Source organism: Gymnoscopelus microlampas (genome assembly GCF_963454915.1).
Source record: "Gymnoscopelus microlampas genome assembly, chromosome: 5".
NCBI classification, from domain to species: domain Eukaryota; kingdom Metazoa; phylum Chordata; class Actinopteri; order Myctophiformes; family Myctophidae; genus Gymnoscopelus; species Gymnoscopelus microlampas.
Genome location: NC_139942.1, coordinates 15051047 through 15066519, shown reverse-complemented (window position 1 = coordinate 15066519; position 15473 = coordinate 15051047). Strand labels below are relative to the sequence as shown.

The window sequence follows — 15473 nt, the reverse complement described above, 5'->3', positions numbered from 1 at the left end:
TTTTTTGTGGTGAAAATGGCTGATCTACACATACTTGCGATGTGTTGTGAGCTTGTTGATCAGCTATTCTCAAAGAGCTGAGGGTTAAAGTGGTTAAACTTATTTTGATGCCGTATTAGCACATTTTGCCTGGTGGGGAGGGGACCTCCCCGGAACACTTTCAAGGACCCCTGGAGGTCCCCGGACCCCACTTTGAGAACCACCGAGATGGACTGGTGCTGTGAGCAAAGTAGCATAAGCCAGATACAGCTGTCATTTGACATTTTCACAGTCCCTCGCATTCGCATTATGCGTGACATTTTGACAACACAGTCCATCACAAGCTGAAATATCATTCCACTCATAATCGCTTAATTAGCATACTTTACCCCATATACTGTAAATATTTATCAGTAGTTCTCAATCTTTGTGTCAAGGACCTCCTACTTAATGAGTAGTTTAGCCCCCCCTTCTGAAAATATCGTTTTAGTACCACATAAGAGAAGATTTTTCAAGTTGTGTCAACACTTTTCAATAGCAGATCTTCAAGCTCAAAATGTGTCATGATGTGACACGTTGTCTTGTGAGCTTGTAGACCGGCTATTTACAAATCATTTTCAAATCAGGCTTAAGTGTTTAAGCTGTTCCTCATTTAGCTGGGGACCCCTCTCCCACACCCCCCCCCTACCCCTGGTCGGTCCCCGGACTAAAGTCTAGAATGAATTTTGAATGTTAAAATGTTTTGCAACTGTATGAAAATATTCTTGGGCCCGTCTGTAAACGATATGTACCAGACTGAGACTACACCAAATCCTACTTTGTTAAATATTAGTTGGCAAGTTTCCAAACATGTATGCTTAATAAATATATGATTTTCAAATATTTATATCACAACAAGAGCTGTAATCAAAACAGGAAACGGTTGAACAGACTCTAATGAATGATTTATACTCGGTGGGTAGCGTGCCAGTGTCGCGCACTGGAAATAGCCGATCTACAAGCTCAAAAGGCAAGCACATGAAGATCGTCTATTTCGTGTGCGCGCAACCGAAGTGTATTTAGGCTTATCTGATGGTTGGTTACCTGCCAAAAGGGTCAGATGGAATAAAGAACACATCAGTTAATGTGGTCTTTGTTACAGACCGCCATGGATCTCTCTCATAGGTATTTAAAGCAGGATGTCAGTGTCCTCAAGCTGGCTACTGTATTTGTGTAGCAGCCATTTTGTCACAGATAAAATGAGAAATGGGGTTGTTGAACAACAGGTTTTCAAAACGGACGCGAGAGGGGCTGAGATTCATGTCTCGTTCCTGTTTGTTTAAGTCCAATGACAAATGTAACAATTGAATACACGTTTGATAACTAAATCCCTCCTTTTGTGGAGTTTTTAACACCAGTCAAATGCTATTAAAATAAATCTCGGCCTGTGGCTGGTAAATCTACTCCAGCAACAGTACCATCCATCATTTGCATATCCTATTCTGTTGTCAAAATGATATTCCCCGTTTAGAAAGAGTCAAAGTCGCTGCTGGTCGATTAAAAAATGTAACACTAGCCGCGGTGCACTTTAAAAAAAAAATCCTTTTTGTTTCATGAGACCGTTTCACAGCAGACATTTGACAGGTGAACACAGCTGAACCTCACAACATTAATTGCGGGTGTGTTTCCTTTAGGTGTTACTGTGTGCCAGCAGGGACAGCTTCTGTACATACAGTTGACTTCATGCTGCGAAACCAAAATGAAAAGTAGCCACAATTAAACCTTATTACCTTAAGCTGCGTTTACACGTCAAAATGTCAGCTGTGAAAAGTGAAAAGGGTCCATGGATAATGGATACGCCTGATGAATTAACCACTTTAAAACCCATATACTTCATTGACCAGTGTCCCGTCCCCAGGGGTCTCTATTTGGTCCTCTCCTTTTTTTCCCTTCTACCAAATCTCTTTCAGCAAACAACAAAAGTCGTTTCGGTTTGCCGTTTTCACTGATGGCCTATTTCTTGCGACTATTCACATATTATGACATGCCCAGAATAGGGAGGCAAGGGTTCATGTGGTTAAATAAAATATTGTCACTTTTATTTTGGAGAAATTGGTGTTTGGTCGATTATGTTTCTTGGCAGTAACGTTTATACCATTGAAAAGCTTGTTAATTTCCCTTTCTAAATGGTGCCCCATTTGTAAGGACCTTGCATTTGTGGGATGAGCAGCACAGCTGAGTATGTGGGTTGCTCACATGGAAAAAAATCACCAAATCTTCTCTGTCAATGCCAAACAGCTTATCTCTCTCGTCTCTGTCGGGTGAAAACGTCCAAAACTGTTACTTTTCAGGATTCAAATTTAAAAATGACATTGCGCCATGTTTTGACCCCCCCCCCCCCGCAAAAGTTAGAATATGGAGATGAGATGTCCGACAGCAACGTTATTCAGTTGTGGCTTAAGACTATTGCGCATCCCACAAATGCACCTTCCTTACAAATGGGGCACAGTTTAAAAATGGAAATAAACAACGGCATTAAAGTAATTGCCAAGAAGCATTGTTACAACAGTAGACATAATCTACCAAACACAAATTCCTGAACATTTTGTTAGATGTTTAACCCATTGAGACCTGAAGCCGATTCTACATGTCTTATGAAAAACGTAGTTTCTATATCAGTGGTGCTCAATCTTTTTCATGTCAAGGACCCCCACAATTATATGTATTTGGCCGCAGACCCCCATCAAAATATTTTGTTCCAGGGACCCCTAAAAGCAAAGATTTGAGTTAAAAAATTTCGCTTTAAAAATATATATATTCAAAGATTTGCACACATTTTCACGATTTTTCAAAAATAGCAGATCTACAAGCTCGTAGCGCGGCACTCGGTGCCGCGCTACGAGCTTGTAGATCTGCGAGCTTGTAGAAGTGCAAAATAATGCTTTTTAGCTCAAATCTAAAAATGGCACAGTTCCAGGTCTTAAAGGGTTAAGTAAAGCATGTTTTTTTTATTGATTACTTTATTAGTCAGAAATGTAGGACATTAAGGCTAAAAGGAAAAGTCCTTGGGACATGTTTCCATTGTGGTCCTATGTATTCAATTCATCAACAATGTCGGTTAATATTGTCTCCCTCCTCTTCTTCTCACCCAACAGGTCATGGAAAGACGCCCAAGGACGCAGCGTCTGTCCGGGCCACACACCCCATCCCTGCCGCCTGTGGGGTGTACTACTTTGAGGTCAAGATCATTAGTAAAGGACGAGATGGGTAAGGAGAACCATTTTTGGAAGGCTGTGGACACACACGGGTGTCATTTGGGGTCCCTGGGGATGGAAGTAACCAACCCCCAGTGACACGTTTAAACTCAAATTCTCTTATTTTATGCACATTTTTTTGCACAAGCTCACAATCAAATGGTAACTTCTTTTTTTTGCCTCTATTTCAGTATATCTCAAAGCTCTAGTTAGGAACCAAATGCACTTATATGTCTGTAACTTTGAGCCTACGGGTCCATTTGGTTCCTTTTGTATGCTTATGGGGGTTCTATGGCCCAATACCTACCATGCTGGGGTTCCTTGAAATAGAATGCAAAGTTTGAGAACCAAATGACTCCTCTGTGTGTGTACATGCTTGAATGATGGCCTGTCTGTGTCTCTCTCTCTCTCTCTCTTCAATCAGATTGTGCCTGCAGGTTTAACTAGTCTAACTTGTAGCGAGCTGTTGTCTTATCTTTTCAATCAGATTGTAAAATTACACTATAGACCCATACTGTAATTCAGATGTTATGGGGGCTTCAAAATGGCTGCTTTACAGCCAGCCCGGTCTCATCTAAGGGAAAATAAAGACTCTCAACATGATTCTGGTTACAGTTTAGGCCTGCAACTATCGATTATTTTCTTAGCAATTATTTCTATCCATCTACTTCTTCGATTAATCGAGTGATTGAGAGGCGCATTTAGAAAAAATATATATATATGTCAATGAGTCGATTAACCCAATGTAATTTTGCACTTCATCACACAACACTGTTCAAAGAATGTGAAAATGGCAGATCTACAAGCTCAGATGAGAAGTATGGTGAGCTTTTATTTTTTAGCTTATATTTTTTTCTTAGCCAAAATAGGGATAGATTATTAATAGATGATCTTAATAAATTATTGATTTATCAAAAAATATATATAATTGACTTGCAAATCGGTTAGTTAGATAATTGCTTTGCAGTTTTCTGTCAAATAAGCAAGCCCATGATGACACCTGTCTGATCTGTTACTCATGACTAGGCATATAACGGTATACCGTTACACACGTGTGTGTGTGTGTGTGTGTGTGTGTGTGTGTGTGTGTGTGTGTGTGTGTGTGTGTGTGTGAGAGCAAATATTGAAAACAATACTTTTGTGACTGAACTATAAATTAATTAATACGTTTAAATCATAATTTTATATTGTACTCAATTCATTCATTTGTAAGGCTAATCAAATATTTTTCCTTCAAAGAAAGATATATATATATATTTTTTTGATGGCCCCTAGTACCAAAAATATATTAGAAAAATGTATTCAAAATATATTTTAATACCGTACTGTAGAATTTCATACCGTTACATGCCTACTCATGACCGCACTCATTTGTTCATGCTGAGATCATTTCTAAAACGCAGATTTCAGGTTGAATCAGCAACTTATGAACTAGTTTTATATTGTTCGGTTAGTGTAAGGCAGCGGTTCTCAAACTCAAAAGCCCCCCCCCCCCCCCCCAAGTTTGGTGTGCATTAGGACCCCCATAACCCTCTTAACAGTGTACAAATGGAACCAAATGGCCCTGTAAGGGCTCTATCCGCAGCAGCCATATTGGAAATTGGGCCTTTTTACTTCCTGCACAGGTGTTACCAATGATACTAATTAAGGCTCTGTTCCATTTAGGGGAGCACAGTGGTTCTCAAACTTAATTTCAAGGACCCCCATGAGTTCACACCCGTAAGGGGCCATTTGTAACGCCCTCAAGGAACCATGAGGGTCCCTCGACCTCACTTTGAGACCCACTGGTGTAGCAGAGTGTTTCCAGTGAGCCAACATGCACAATATCAGCACCCCGACTCTGTTTGACCAGAGTGTGGAACAGAGCCTTCATTAGTATCATTGGTAACATTGGAAGTAAGGAAGAGGCCCAATGTCTTTCCAATATGGCTGCCGTGCATAGAGCCTATTCCTTACGTTTAGAAGTGCCCAGACGTATCGGTAGGTGGAGAGATCTCTGACCGCCTGGCTGAGATGTGACATCATGTGCTCGGGCTTAGTTTGTGATTTTTGTCACGCCACCTTCTCCCGTCTCTGAATTTTCAAGCAATCCACAAATTAATGAATTACCATTTTGTTACAAGAAATACTCTCCTAAGTAGAATCTAAGATATCTATCTATAGTAGAATCAATTCACTCAGCGTGCGGTTAGGGTCATCAAATCAATACCATGTGCGTATTCCCCCAAGGCACATGACTGGACTGGCTAGTCTAGCATCGATTGACCTTCCGGGACCCGCAGTGATTAGCTGGTGTCTGTATCGGAGACCTGCAGGCGTCAATTAATCACACATTCCTAAGTATCGCTCCGGGTCTTTTGATAGTCAGACTGCGGACCCTGGTCCACTGAGGGGCTTTCATCTGTAGAAGTGCTTGGGTGTCTACGTTGGGACAAGTGTTTTTTTAATGTGGGGTAGTTGGACACAGACTGATTGAGTTAATTTATTCCATTGATTTGTATATCGTCAACGCTTTTCGGGTAGAAGCCTTGGTATGTCCAAAATTGTTACTTTGTAGGAAAGGGACCAGGGACCCCCCCATACAAGATTTGTTTGAAAAATATTTATAAAGTTTCAATTTTCTTGAAAATAGCAGTTCTGTAAGCACATAATGCGTCGCGTTGTGAGCTTGTATATCTATATAGCTATTTTCCAACAGCCGATTTTATATAGGGTTAAAGTAGTGGAAGTGGTTCCAGGACCCCCTTGGAACCACTTAAAAAAACCCTGGGGGTCCCCGAACCCCACTTTAAGAACCACTGCTTTATACCGCACAAAATCACTGCCAGGCATACAGAACCGTTGAGAAAAGGAATTACAAAACAGTTCAAATAAATTAAGCTGTGGGTGGTCATGAAGTTATAAAAGTGCATCCACTAAACCTCCTCAAAAGAAGTTCGGAAACTTCCGGTTGATTATTTCTCCCCATCAACAATACCAATTAGTATTGTATTTTACATTGTTATCGTTGCTCATTCCACGATCTTAACAAATGATACCTCGTTGACTAATCAACGATAGCATACAGCATACAATACCAATTGGTATTTTTGTAGGGGAGAAATAAACGACCAAAGTTAAGTTTGCAAACTTGAGTGAGTTTATGTAGGGTCAGGTAAGCTGGGTCCAGGCCAAAAGCTTGCATCATTTTGACCTGATAAAACCGCCTCCATTATTAGGTTGATGGAAGCAGTTTCTTACAAGGACAGTGAAACTGATGGTCACATTCCAGTCTTATAACTTGCGTTTGGCTTTCGGCCTATGAAAAGCAAGCGTTTATGCACAGTTGCACACCTACCGAGCGACGGGTGCGTAAAAGAGAGGTCCAATCTATGGTTCGATACAGGCAGCATAAAACTCCCACACGCAAGTATTCAAATGCCCAAAATATCATTATTAGGAAACACGTTTTTGAGTCTTGTAGACAACCTGATAAAGGTCTCAGGACTAGAGTGGTTTGTTGTCGCAACCATGGCATTTTACTTGACGACAAATAATTGTGGTTTACTTTAAATAGGCCAAAACGATTTTAAATATTTTTTTTGTGTTTAGATGAAGATATAAACCTGCAACAACCACACATTCATATTAAACATGGAGGCATTGTGTGACATCATACTTAATAAACAGTGGATCATGTTATCTGTTAACCCATTCAATCCGGGAACGCATCTGTGTCATTTTAGATTTGAGCTATAACCATTTATTTTATACTTTGGCGATTCAAAAATAGCAGATGTACAAGCGCATAGCGCGGCACCGAGTGCCGCGCTATGCGCTTGTACATCTGCTATTTTTTGAATAGCCCAAAGAAATCAGTTCCCGGATTGAATGGGGTGAAAGTCCACACCGTTTTCCTCTTGATGTATTTGTGATGTTTTTGATGAATAAACGACTTAACTGTTCTCTGCAGGTACATGGGTATCGGCCTCTCCGCCCAGGGTGTAAACATGAACAGACTCCCCGGTAAGATTACACTTCTGTGTGTGTGTGTGTACTTGTATTACTATGCTTGTGAGGGCCCCACAAGTACTGTATTGTAGGATTTGAGAAATAGACACAGGTCTAGGCTTCGTTAGGCTTACAATTAGGAAAATAATTGAGTTTCGGTTAGGATTAGTTATTTATTTAGAGGTTATGATTTGAGGTTTGGAGCTAATACCTGATTTATACTTAGTTGTGCGTCAGAGTAGTGCACGGAAAATAGCCGATCTACAAGCTCACGCCACATACAAATGGCGTTCATAAAATATTGATGCCCTCACAAGTACAAATGTATTTGTAAATACAAATGTATGAGAATGTGAGCAGACGTGTATTGGTGAAGTTAGGTGTGTGTGTATGTGTGTGTGTTTGCTAGTGTCTTTTGGGTGTGGCGTGCGTTCATTCCTGTCTTGTTTTGCATGGTGTCCTGTTTAAGTGCTTTTGTGCGGGTGTCTCTTTGTGCGGTGTGTGTGTGTGTGTGTGTGTGTGTGTGTGTGTGTGTGTAACAGAGACTTGTAATTTGTATGTATCGTCTGTCAGACATTTGGCGTGACTGCATCGGTATGTTGTCGTCTTGTCACCCGGGTTGGGGACAGTGATCCTATATCGGGTCTGGAAATATTGGCAGCGTGCAGGAAACACTTGGATTGTTGTCAAGTGAGGTTGTCACTCGCTGACGACCGTTTTCACTTATTCTTCATAAGATTAAAGAGTGTTGGAATGGGTCAAACTAGATCTACAAGCTCATAGCTCATAAGCGTCTTCCATAAAAGTTAAAACCCTAACCATATTTAACAAAAGCAATGGTTAATAGCCTTGATCTGCTATTGCTTCTAATGGTTGGCTGTATGTAGAATAGCAAGGATGATAGAATGACAATACCTCGGTAACGGCAGCAGTGTGGAGGACTCGTCGCGCACCGTTTTAACAAATCACAGATTGGGAACACAGATTTACTTTGCCCTAGCACAAATGTTCAGTTGTGATATTAGTTTTGGATTTTTTTTAAAAAGCTCTTCAAACTTTTTCAAACCCAAAAACTTCACCCCAAAACTAAAGCCACACAACCGGTTCAATGCAAACACTATCCAGCTACATTTGTCTGTTTGAGACCTCTGTAGCCAACATGTGCGGTATTTCCTCGCCTTGGTTTTTGAATGTCAAGATCTGACCACAGAGGAATATTTTTTTCTTCTTTTCTTAAGCATTCATGCATTGTATCTGTTCATTATCTGATGACTGATGTGCACATCATGAGGATGTGTCTTTATTATGAAGCTAGCTGTGGTGGCTGTCGCCCTTAACATGACCCCTGTTAACCCATTCAGTCTGGTAACGCATCTGTCATTTTAGATTTCTTTCGCTATTAAAAAATTGCAGATATACAAGCTCATCGAGTGCCGCACTATGAGCTTGTAGATCTGCTATTTTTGATTTTTTTTTGAACATTTGTGCAAATCTTTGAATATATATATATATATATATATAATTTTAAGCGAACATTTGTCAAATATTTTGTTCCCGGGACCCCCAGAAGGAAAGATTTGAGTTACAAATCGCTTTAAAAAAAAGAAATATTGTGCTGTCAGAGAGCCAGACAAGCAGCAGTTGAGACGTTATGAAAACTGTAGAGAAAACCCAGCATATCGTCTCAAAAACATGTGCTGCATGTGCCTAAAGAAAGCTACAGCTGTGTCCATGTTATGATGGGAGAGTGTCACATTCCACATCAGCCCGACAGTCGTAGTTCAAAGGTAACCTGAATCCTGGCGCTCGGGTGGCGCAGTGCTAAAGTACCTGTCCCACCGCCACTGCGGAGTCTTGGGGTTCAAATCCACCGCGGTTAGGGGTGTGCCGATATATCGTCCCGCGATATTAAAACGTGACGATGTATTGTTGTGAGTCGTGACATCATACTGTATCGCAATATTTGTTCAACGTTTCTTTTTAAATGTTGTTTTTTTAGAGGAGTTCTTACTGTATGAATCCTTAATCACTTCATCATAGTCAAGGGCTTTTGAAGAGAAATGTCACCCCCCCCAGTCACTTTCAGTTTGGAGCACTGCAGAGGTTGTGTGTTTGTGTCTAGCTGATGCTCGTTGACGCTCGTTAATGTTACTTGCATCAAGGCAATTATGTTTCTGTACTGTCAAATAGGCTAACATCTAATCTATAGCATCAAAGCCATAGATTTCTTCCAAGAGACACTCTGGTTTATAGATATTCTGTTCAAGCTGTTAATAACTAGGCTAAACTTGGTTGGTAAAAGTCCAGATGACAAGAATAGACCACCGAAGTCTGACGTAATTTACACATCCTTGGTTTGTCTACCTGGTTCGCAGTTTTCCACCCCCATTCTGAATCCCATAGACGTATTTAATATCGCGTCAAATAAGAACTGTGTTCCAAAAAGAAACAAATGACCCCGGCGGTTTGACTCTTATGGATATGAAGCATCAACTGACGGTGAGAAAACGATAATGTTACTTCCGCCGAATTAGTTAAATTTTCGCCAGAAACAGACTGTATCAAATATAAGTGACTGACTATCATAAACGATACAGAACCTCCTCCCTGACAATATCGCCGAGACAGTTTGTTTATTTTTGGACCACAATTCTTATATGAGACTATTCTATGATAGACTGAAAGAACGAGCCCAATCGATGGTCTTGAAGGGCGGAGCCAAACCCAGGCGCTGGATTCCAGCGCCTGGGTTTGGAGCACTCTGATTGGTTAGGAGATAACAAGGTCCTAAAACCAGCGTTCCTGCAAGGTTCTCCCAGGCTTTTTTTCTTTTGAAACAAAAAAAAAGGCATGGGTTTCCGAGGCTAATTCTATGATGACCCAATGTTATTATCCATAGCGAAATTACTTTACGAACCAGGGGATGAACGAGTGACGTCAGGACTTCGGTGGTCTATATGACTATGATTTTTGTGGAATTTATATTTATGCAGTATTTATATTTGTTATTAGTGTCTATATGTCCTCTGAAAGGGGTTTATAGTGAAAACTTACTTCACTTGTTCTTTAAGCTTGTATTTATTTATAAAACAACTTTTTTGTGTTTTATAAATGAAGCACTTTTAAAGATTGAAGACTGAAGATTTTAATTAAAAACAAAAATCGTATGGATATCGTGAGCCCTATATCGCGTATCGTATCATAAAATGAGTGTATCGGCACACCCCTAACCGCAGTGCATCCTTCTTTGTCGAGCGTCTATATGAACACAATTGGCCCCGTGTTCGAGGGAGGGAAGCCAGGGCGGCGAGGGTGATATTTGTCACTGCACATACTCTTGTAGGCTGAGACGGCACCTGTCAGCAGGGATTGTTGGGCGGGAGGAGTTGGACGGAGGTGCAGACGATTACAAATTTAAGTTGACAATTAATTGTCACTCAAATAATTTCAAATATCGATTTAATTTTGTGTTTGGCGTTGAACATTGCAACATATGAAGCCTTTTAGGCTTCATAGTCAAAAATTGCACAGGGCAGTTATGACAAATAACTTAAATATACAAAGACATTATTGACATATTAAATAATTGTATACATATACAAATAGAAGAAATGGCTGATCTACAAGCGTTTGTAGATCTGCTATTTCTGTTTTTTTTATATTTGAAAATCTGTCAGACAATGCCAACATGGAAACGATTATGCAAAAATAATTGCGACTATCGCAAATAATGTACTAATTGTGACAGGCCTACCCGAGTCTGTGTGTGTGTGTGGGGGGGGGGGATTTTATCAGACCACACAGGGTGGTCTGTCCTTGGCTGCATCTCACTCCACCAGCAGCACCCACAGGCCCTGATGCAGGGTGGAGACTCACCCATCGGCCCTACCAGCCCCCCCTCCCTCAGTAGAAAGATAACAGGAGGCCGGCTGTCCACCGAAGCCAGCCCAAGTCCCAGCTAAAATAATTTACATTATTATAACATCACTGACCAACTGGTACTGGTAAACACACTACCACTACATGCAGTATAAGGAAGCCCAGAGGTGTGCATAGTTGAGCCGTGTTTGATGTTTTCAGCACCCTCTGAACACACAGCTTAACTCACTGAGTGCCAGAATTATTTCTGGCTATGTTGTCCCAGTGCCAGAGATTTTTTCAAAGTAAAAAAAAATGCTTAGGAAGCATTGTTACAGGCTTTTTCAGTTATACATATATATTATATGTTAAACAAGGAGTGGATGGAGCTGCAACTCTTCAGATAATGATATCTTGGGTTCTGAATATTATTTTTTTTTTTAACTATTTTTTCAAAACACGTGATTGGCACGTTGCACCATACCGGTAAAACACGTGAATAGCACTCAATGAGTTAACACATACATAAAAGGCTGGACTCAGTGATGTTTTTATTTATTTAACCACTTAAAACCTATATGTTTGACCGGAGTCCCCCAGGGCTCTATACTAGTGTCGTCTCTGTTTTCTGTTATTGTGGGGAAAGCTTTTGCTGAAAAAAAGCTCACAACGCATCGTAACCCGTTGTGAGCTTGTCGATCTGCTATTTTCTGTTGTATGTTTCCCCCAGAATTCAGATGCTAGTGTTTACGTGGTTAAGTAAAAGGAGCTAGCTAACTATTTTTGAATTGCCGAGGTATAAAAAAAAGGGCTTAAGTGGTGTAAAATCTTGGTAATATTCTAAATCTCCAAAAGTAATGAGTACCTAAAAGTTTTCCAACAATTAGAGTGGACTAGAGTAAAAAAAAAAGTACAATATTTGCCTCTGAGATCTAGTGGAGTAGTAGACGTTTTAAAGTATCGAAAATTGTAAATACCCAAAGTAAAAGTGCCTCAAAATTAACTTGAGTAAAGGTACTGGGTTACTTTCCAGTTTCCACTACTCCTGGCGGCTAATAACAATTAGCTAATTGCCTCTTCTCCAGGCTGTGTTCCAGACTGCAGAAGTGTGTGTGTGTGTGTTGGATGACGCAACAGCAGCATTTTAATAATCAAGCCCTGCTGTAATTTACTGCAGGCTGTCATGGTTGTTTTTCTACACTGCTGCTAGGATGGATGTACAGTCAGTGTGTGCTTTAGGACAGTGATTCTCAATATTTCCAGGCCCCCCCCCCCAGTTTGACATGCATTATTAGGCCACAGACCCCCATTTGATACCATTTTTATCTCTGGGGATCTCAGTTTGAACTGTAAAATCCTCAGTGGTCATTTAACTCTGAGAGCTAGGGGTGTGCCGATACACTAATTTCACGAAACGATACGATACGATATTTGGCTCACAACTTCGATACGATTTCGATACGATACGATACGCACTTTTTTTATTATGAAAATATATGGAGGAGAAAAAAAGAAAATGCAAACAAATAATTCTGTTTTTGCATTATTCAGACATGCAAACTTGTAGCTTTTCAGCTACAATAGCCGTTTTGAATCCAAATAGTATGACACCTGACCCGAAAAAAAAAACATGTTGTCACTCTTTTCACTTCGGGGCCGTTTACATGCCTGATTATTATGATTGTAAAAAAATATAAAAAAAAAAAAAAAAAAATTCAAAAACGATATTTTTTTTCCCCAAAACGATACATATCGTCGCGAAAACGTATCGCGATATATCGCGGGACGATATATCGGCACACCCCTACTGAGAGCGTTCAAATCATTTAGTTGCATTTGTAATCTCTCGGAGTTACAGACCTGTAAGGGTCCGTTTGGTTCTCAGCTATGAGTAATTTAGCTGGGGAACCCTCTGGAACCCCCTCAATGACTCCTGGGGGTACCAGAACGGTTACCCGACGTTGAGAACGTCGGAGATGGTTCCTGTGCCCATTGATGCCCACAGGAATAACTGTAGGCCAGTGGGTAGCAGGGGTCGGCAACCTTTTTGACGAGGGTCATCTTTTTATTTTCTTCCGCCATATCAACATTAAGTTATGACACCACATAAAAGAAAGATGTTTGCTGTAACGCTTATGCCTGTAACACTTATGCCTGTATTGTCTGTAACGTGGTTGTACTTGGACACAAGGATTGGCATTTTTTTCCTGCATCTGGTGTAAAATCTCTTCCTCACAGGTTGGGACAAGCACTCGTATGGTTACCATGGCGACGACGGCCACTCCTTCTGCTCGTCGGGCACCGGCCAACCGTATGGACCCACGTTTACAACGGGCGACGTGATTGGCTGCTGCGTCAACCTCATCAACAACACCTGCTTCTACACAAAGAACGGACACAGCTTAGGTACCAACGTTACCATGGTGATGTGTACACCGTCACTCTTGGGCAGAAACCTTGTATCTCTGTGTTTCAACTCTTTTTTGTTTTTTGGGGTAAATTAATGCCCTATTCATCGTATAAGGGTGTTGCGCAAAACTAAAATGAGTAAAACCGCTGATCTACAAGCTCCCATCGCGTTTCATTGTCGCTTATTGTGAGCTTGTAGAGCTACTTCTGCTATTTTAGAACACTTTTGAAAGTGTTATAAGCCTAAATAATAACCACATTGGATCCATTGGAACACATTATTGAAACATTATCAATTGGCTTAGTTTTATATTGTCTCTGTAGGGTGGAAACCTCATAGCTCCAAAACTGTTACTTTTCAGGTTTCAAATTCAGCTCAAAGCGTGTCGCTTCGCTTGCGGATCTGCTACTTTTGGTGCTTTTGTCTGATGCTGTAGTATGATCAAGTAGGGCGTTAATTTACAAAAAAACGCAATGTGTTGATCATACTATAGCATCACACTAAAAGCATAAAAAATAGCAGATCCACAGGCTTGAAACGCGGCGCGAAACGTCACGCTTCGAGCTTGTCGATTTGCTACTTTTGAATTTGAACCGTTTTGGACATATGAGGTTCCCACCCGACAGACGAATAGCTAGCATGCTATTTGCCTTTGCCCTGTGCAAAGCTGCCATTGTTGTGTGAACGTTGAAAACGACGACCGCCCACCTACCACGAGGGACCCACTTAATGTCATCCCACCCCCCTGCGTGCCAGCGCTGCAGTAGATGCAGCGAGGCAGAGAGAATCTGGGACGGTGCAGGAGACTTTTTTTTTTACAGTCAACTAAAACGTGAAGTCATTTTTCTTCTCTCAACGTGACTCATGAAGCTCAATTCTGGAAATTGGACCGTTCATGAACAGCAAAGTTGTTTCAGGCAGCGTTTGAATTTGGGCCGGTAACTCAGGGCTACAGACTAGAGCAGTAAACGTTCTTCTAATATCTTTTACTAAGTATAGAGTATTCTGGTTCAAATAAATATCTGTCGTGTAGTGTTCCTCCATGGAGTGCTCTGAGGCTGGAGTAGAGTGTTTACAAGACACGCCATTGTACGACTGAGGAAGGGGAAAGAAGGCTGAACGAACTCTTTGAGTTTCTAGTGGCAGAAAATGTGCATTTAGTAAAGTATCTCCACTTGCCCATGAGATTAACATAGACCTCATTCTCCCCACTTCCTCCAGTGACTATGGCAATGGAGTGATTTTTCCCTAGAAATACTCTGAACGGCCTGTCAGGTTCTTGATCCGACCAGAGCTTTTTAGAGGACTTCAGGTGTGAAAGGCACCCGATTGTTTTGCCGAACGTGGTGACCGATTTCTGTTCCGTCCGCTGGCTGCAGCCTTGTTCCGGCGGACGAGGTTTCCAGCAGACGAGGTCACGTGCTGTCAATTCGGCCAATCATCAAGCGGTCGCGCACACATCCCTTTTCCTTTCCGTCTATTTGTTAGTTTTATTAAAAATCCCACAGCTGTCGTCGCAGCAGCTCTTTCAACTTCCTGAAGTGCTTAGCACATTCCCTGCCAATCACGTAGATCTACGTTCATGCAAATACAACCGTTTGCCGTCGATCACGTAAATCAGTTTTTCAAATAATAATAGAGAAAATATATATGTGTGTATGTATGTGTGTGTGTGTGTGTGTGTGTATATATAAAAAAAATAATCTCACAGAACCAGGAGATAACACGATCCGAAGATTTACTGCTCCATTCACTTCCTGGTTAATTTATTTGGGAATAATAAATACTATGTATTTTTGGCGAGACATGCTATTTTTAACAGCGGATAACAAGTGAACGGGAGGTCGCGATGACATTTCTTTTTTCCACGGAAGCACAGTGAAACCCTCCGTGATTAGCAACCATCAGGGGATCGATCATACTGGAGCTAAATATTCTGTGACTACTTAAAAAGGTTAGAAAAATCGAGAAAAAACCTGGCAGAAGCTAAAAAAAACAGATGC

The 15473-nt window shown here is 40.9% G+C and overlaps 1 protein-coding gene across 1 annotated transcript in view; it reads left to right on the top strand.

The window, feature by feature from the left end:
• ranbp9 (RAN binding protein 9) overlaps window positions 1-15473 on the top strand; it is a 41054-nt gene that overhangs the window by 2510 nt on the left and 23071 nt on the right. The window contains exons 2-4 of the mRNA XM_084058435.1: window positions 3114-3225; window positions 7165-7217; window positions 13299-13466. Of these exons, the coding sequence (XP_083914561.1) occupies window positions 3114-3225; window positions 7165-7217; window positions 13299-13466 (333 nt within the window). The remainder of the gene's footprint in view (window positions 1-3113; window positions 3226-7164; window positions 7218-13298; window positions 13467-15473) is intronic.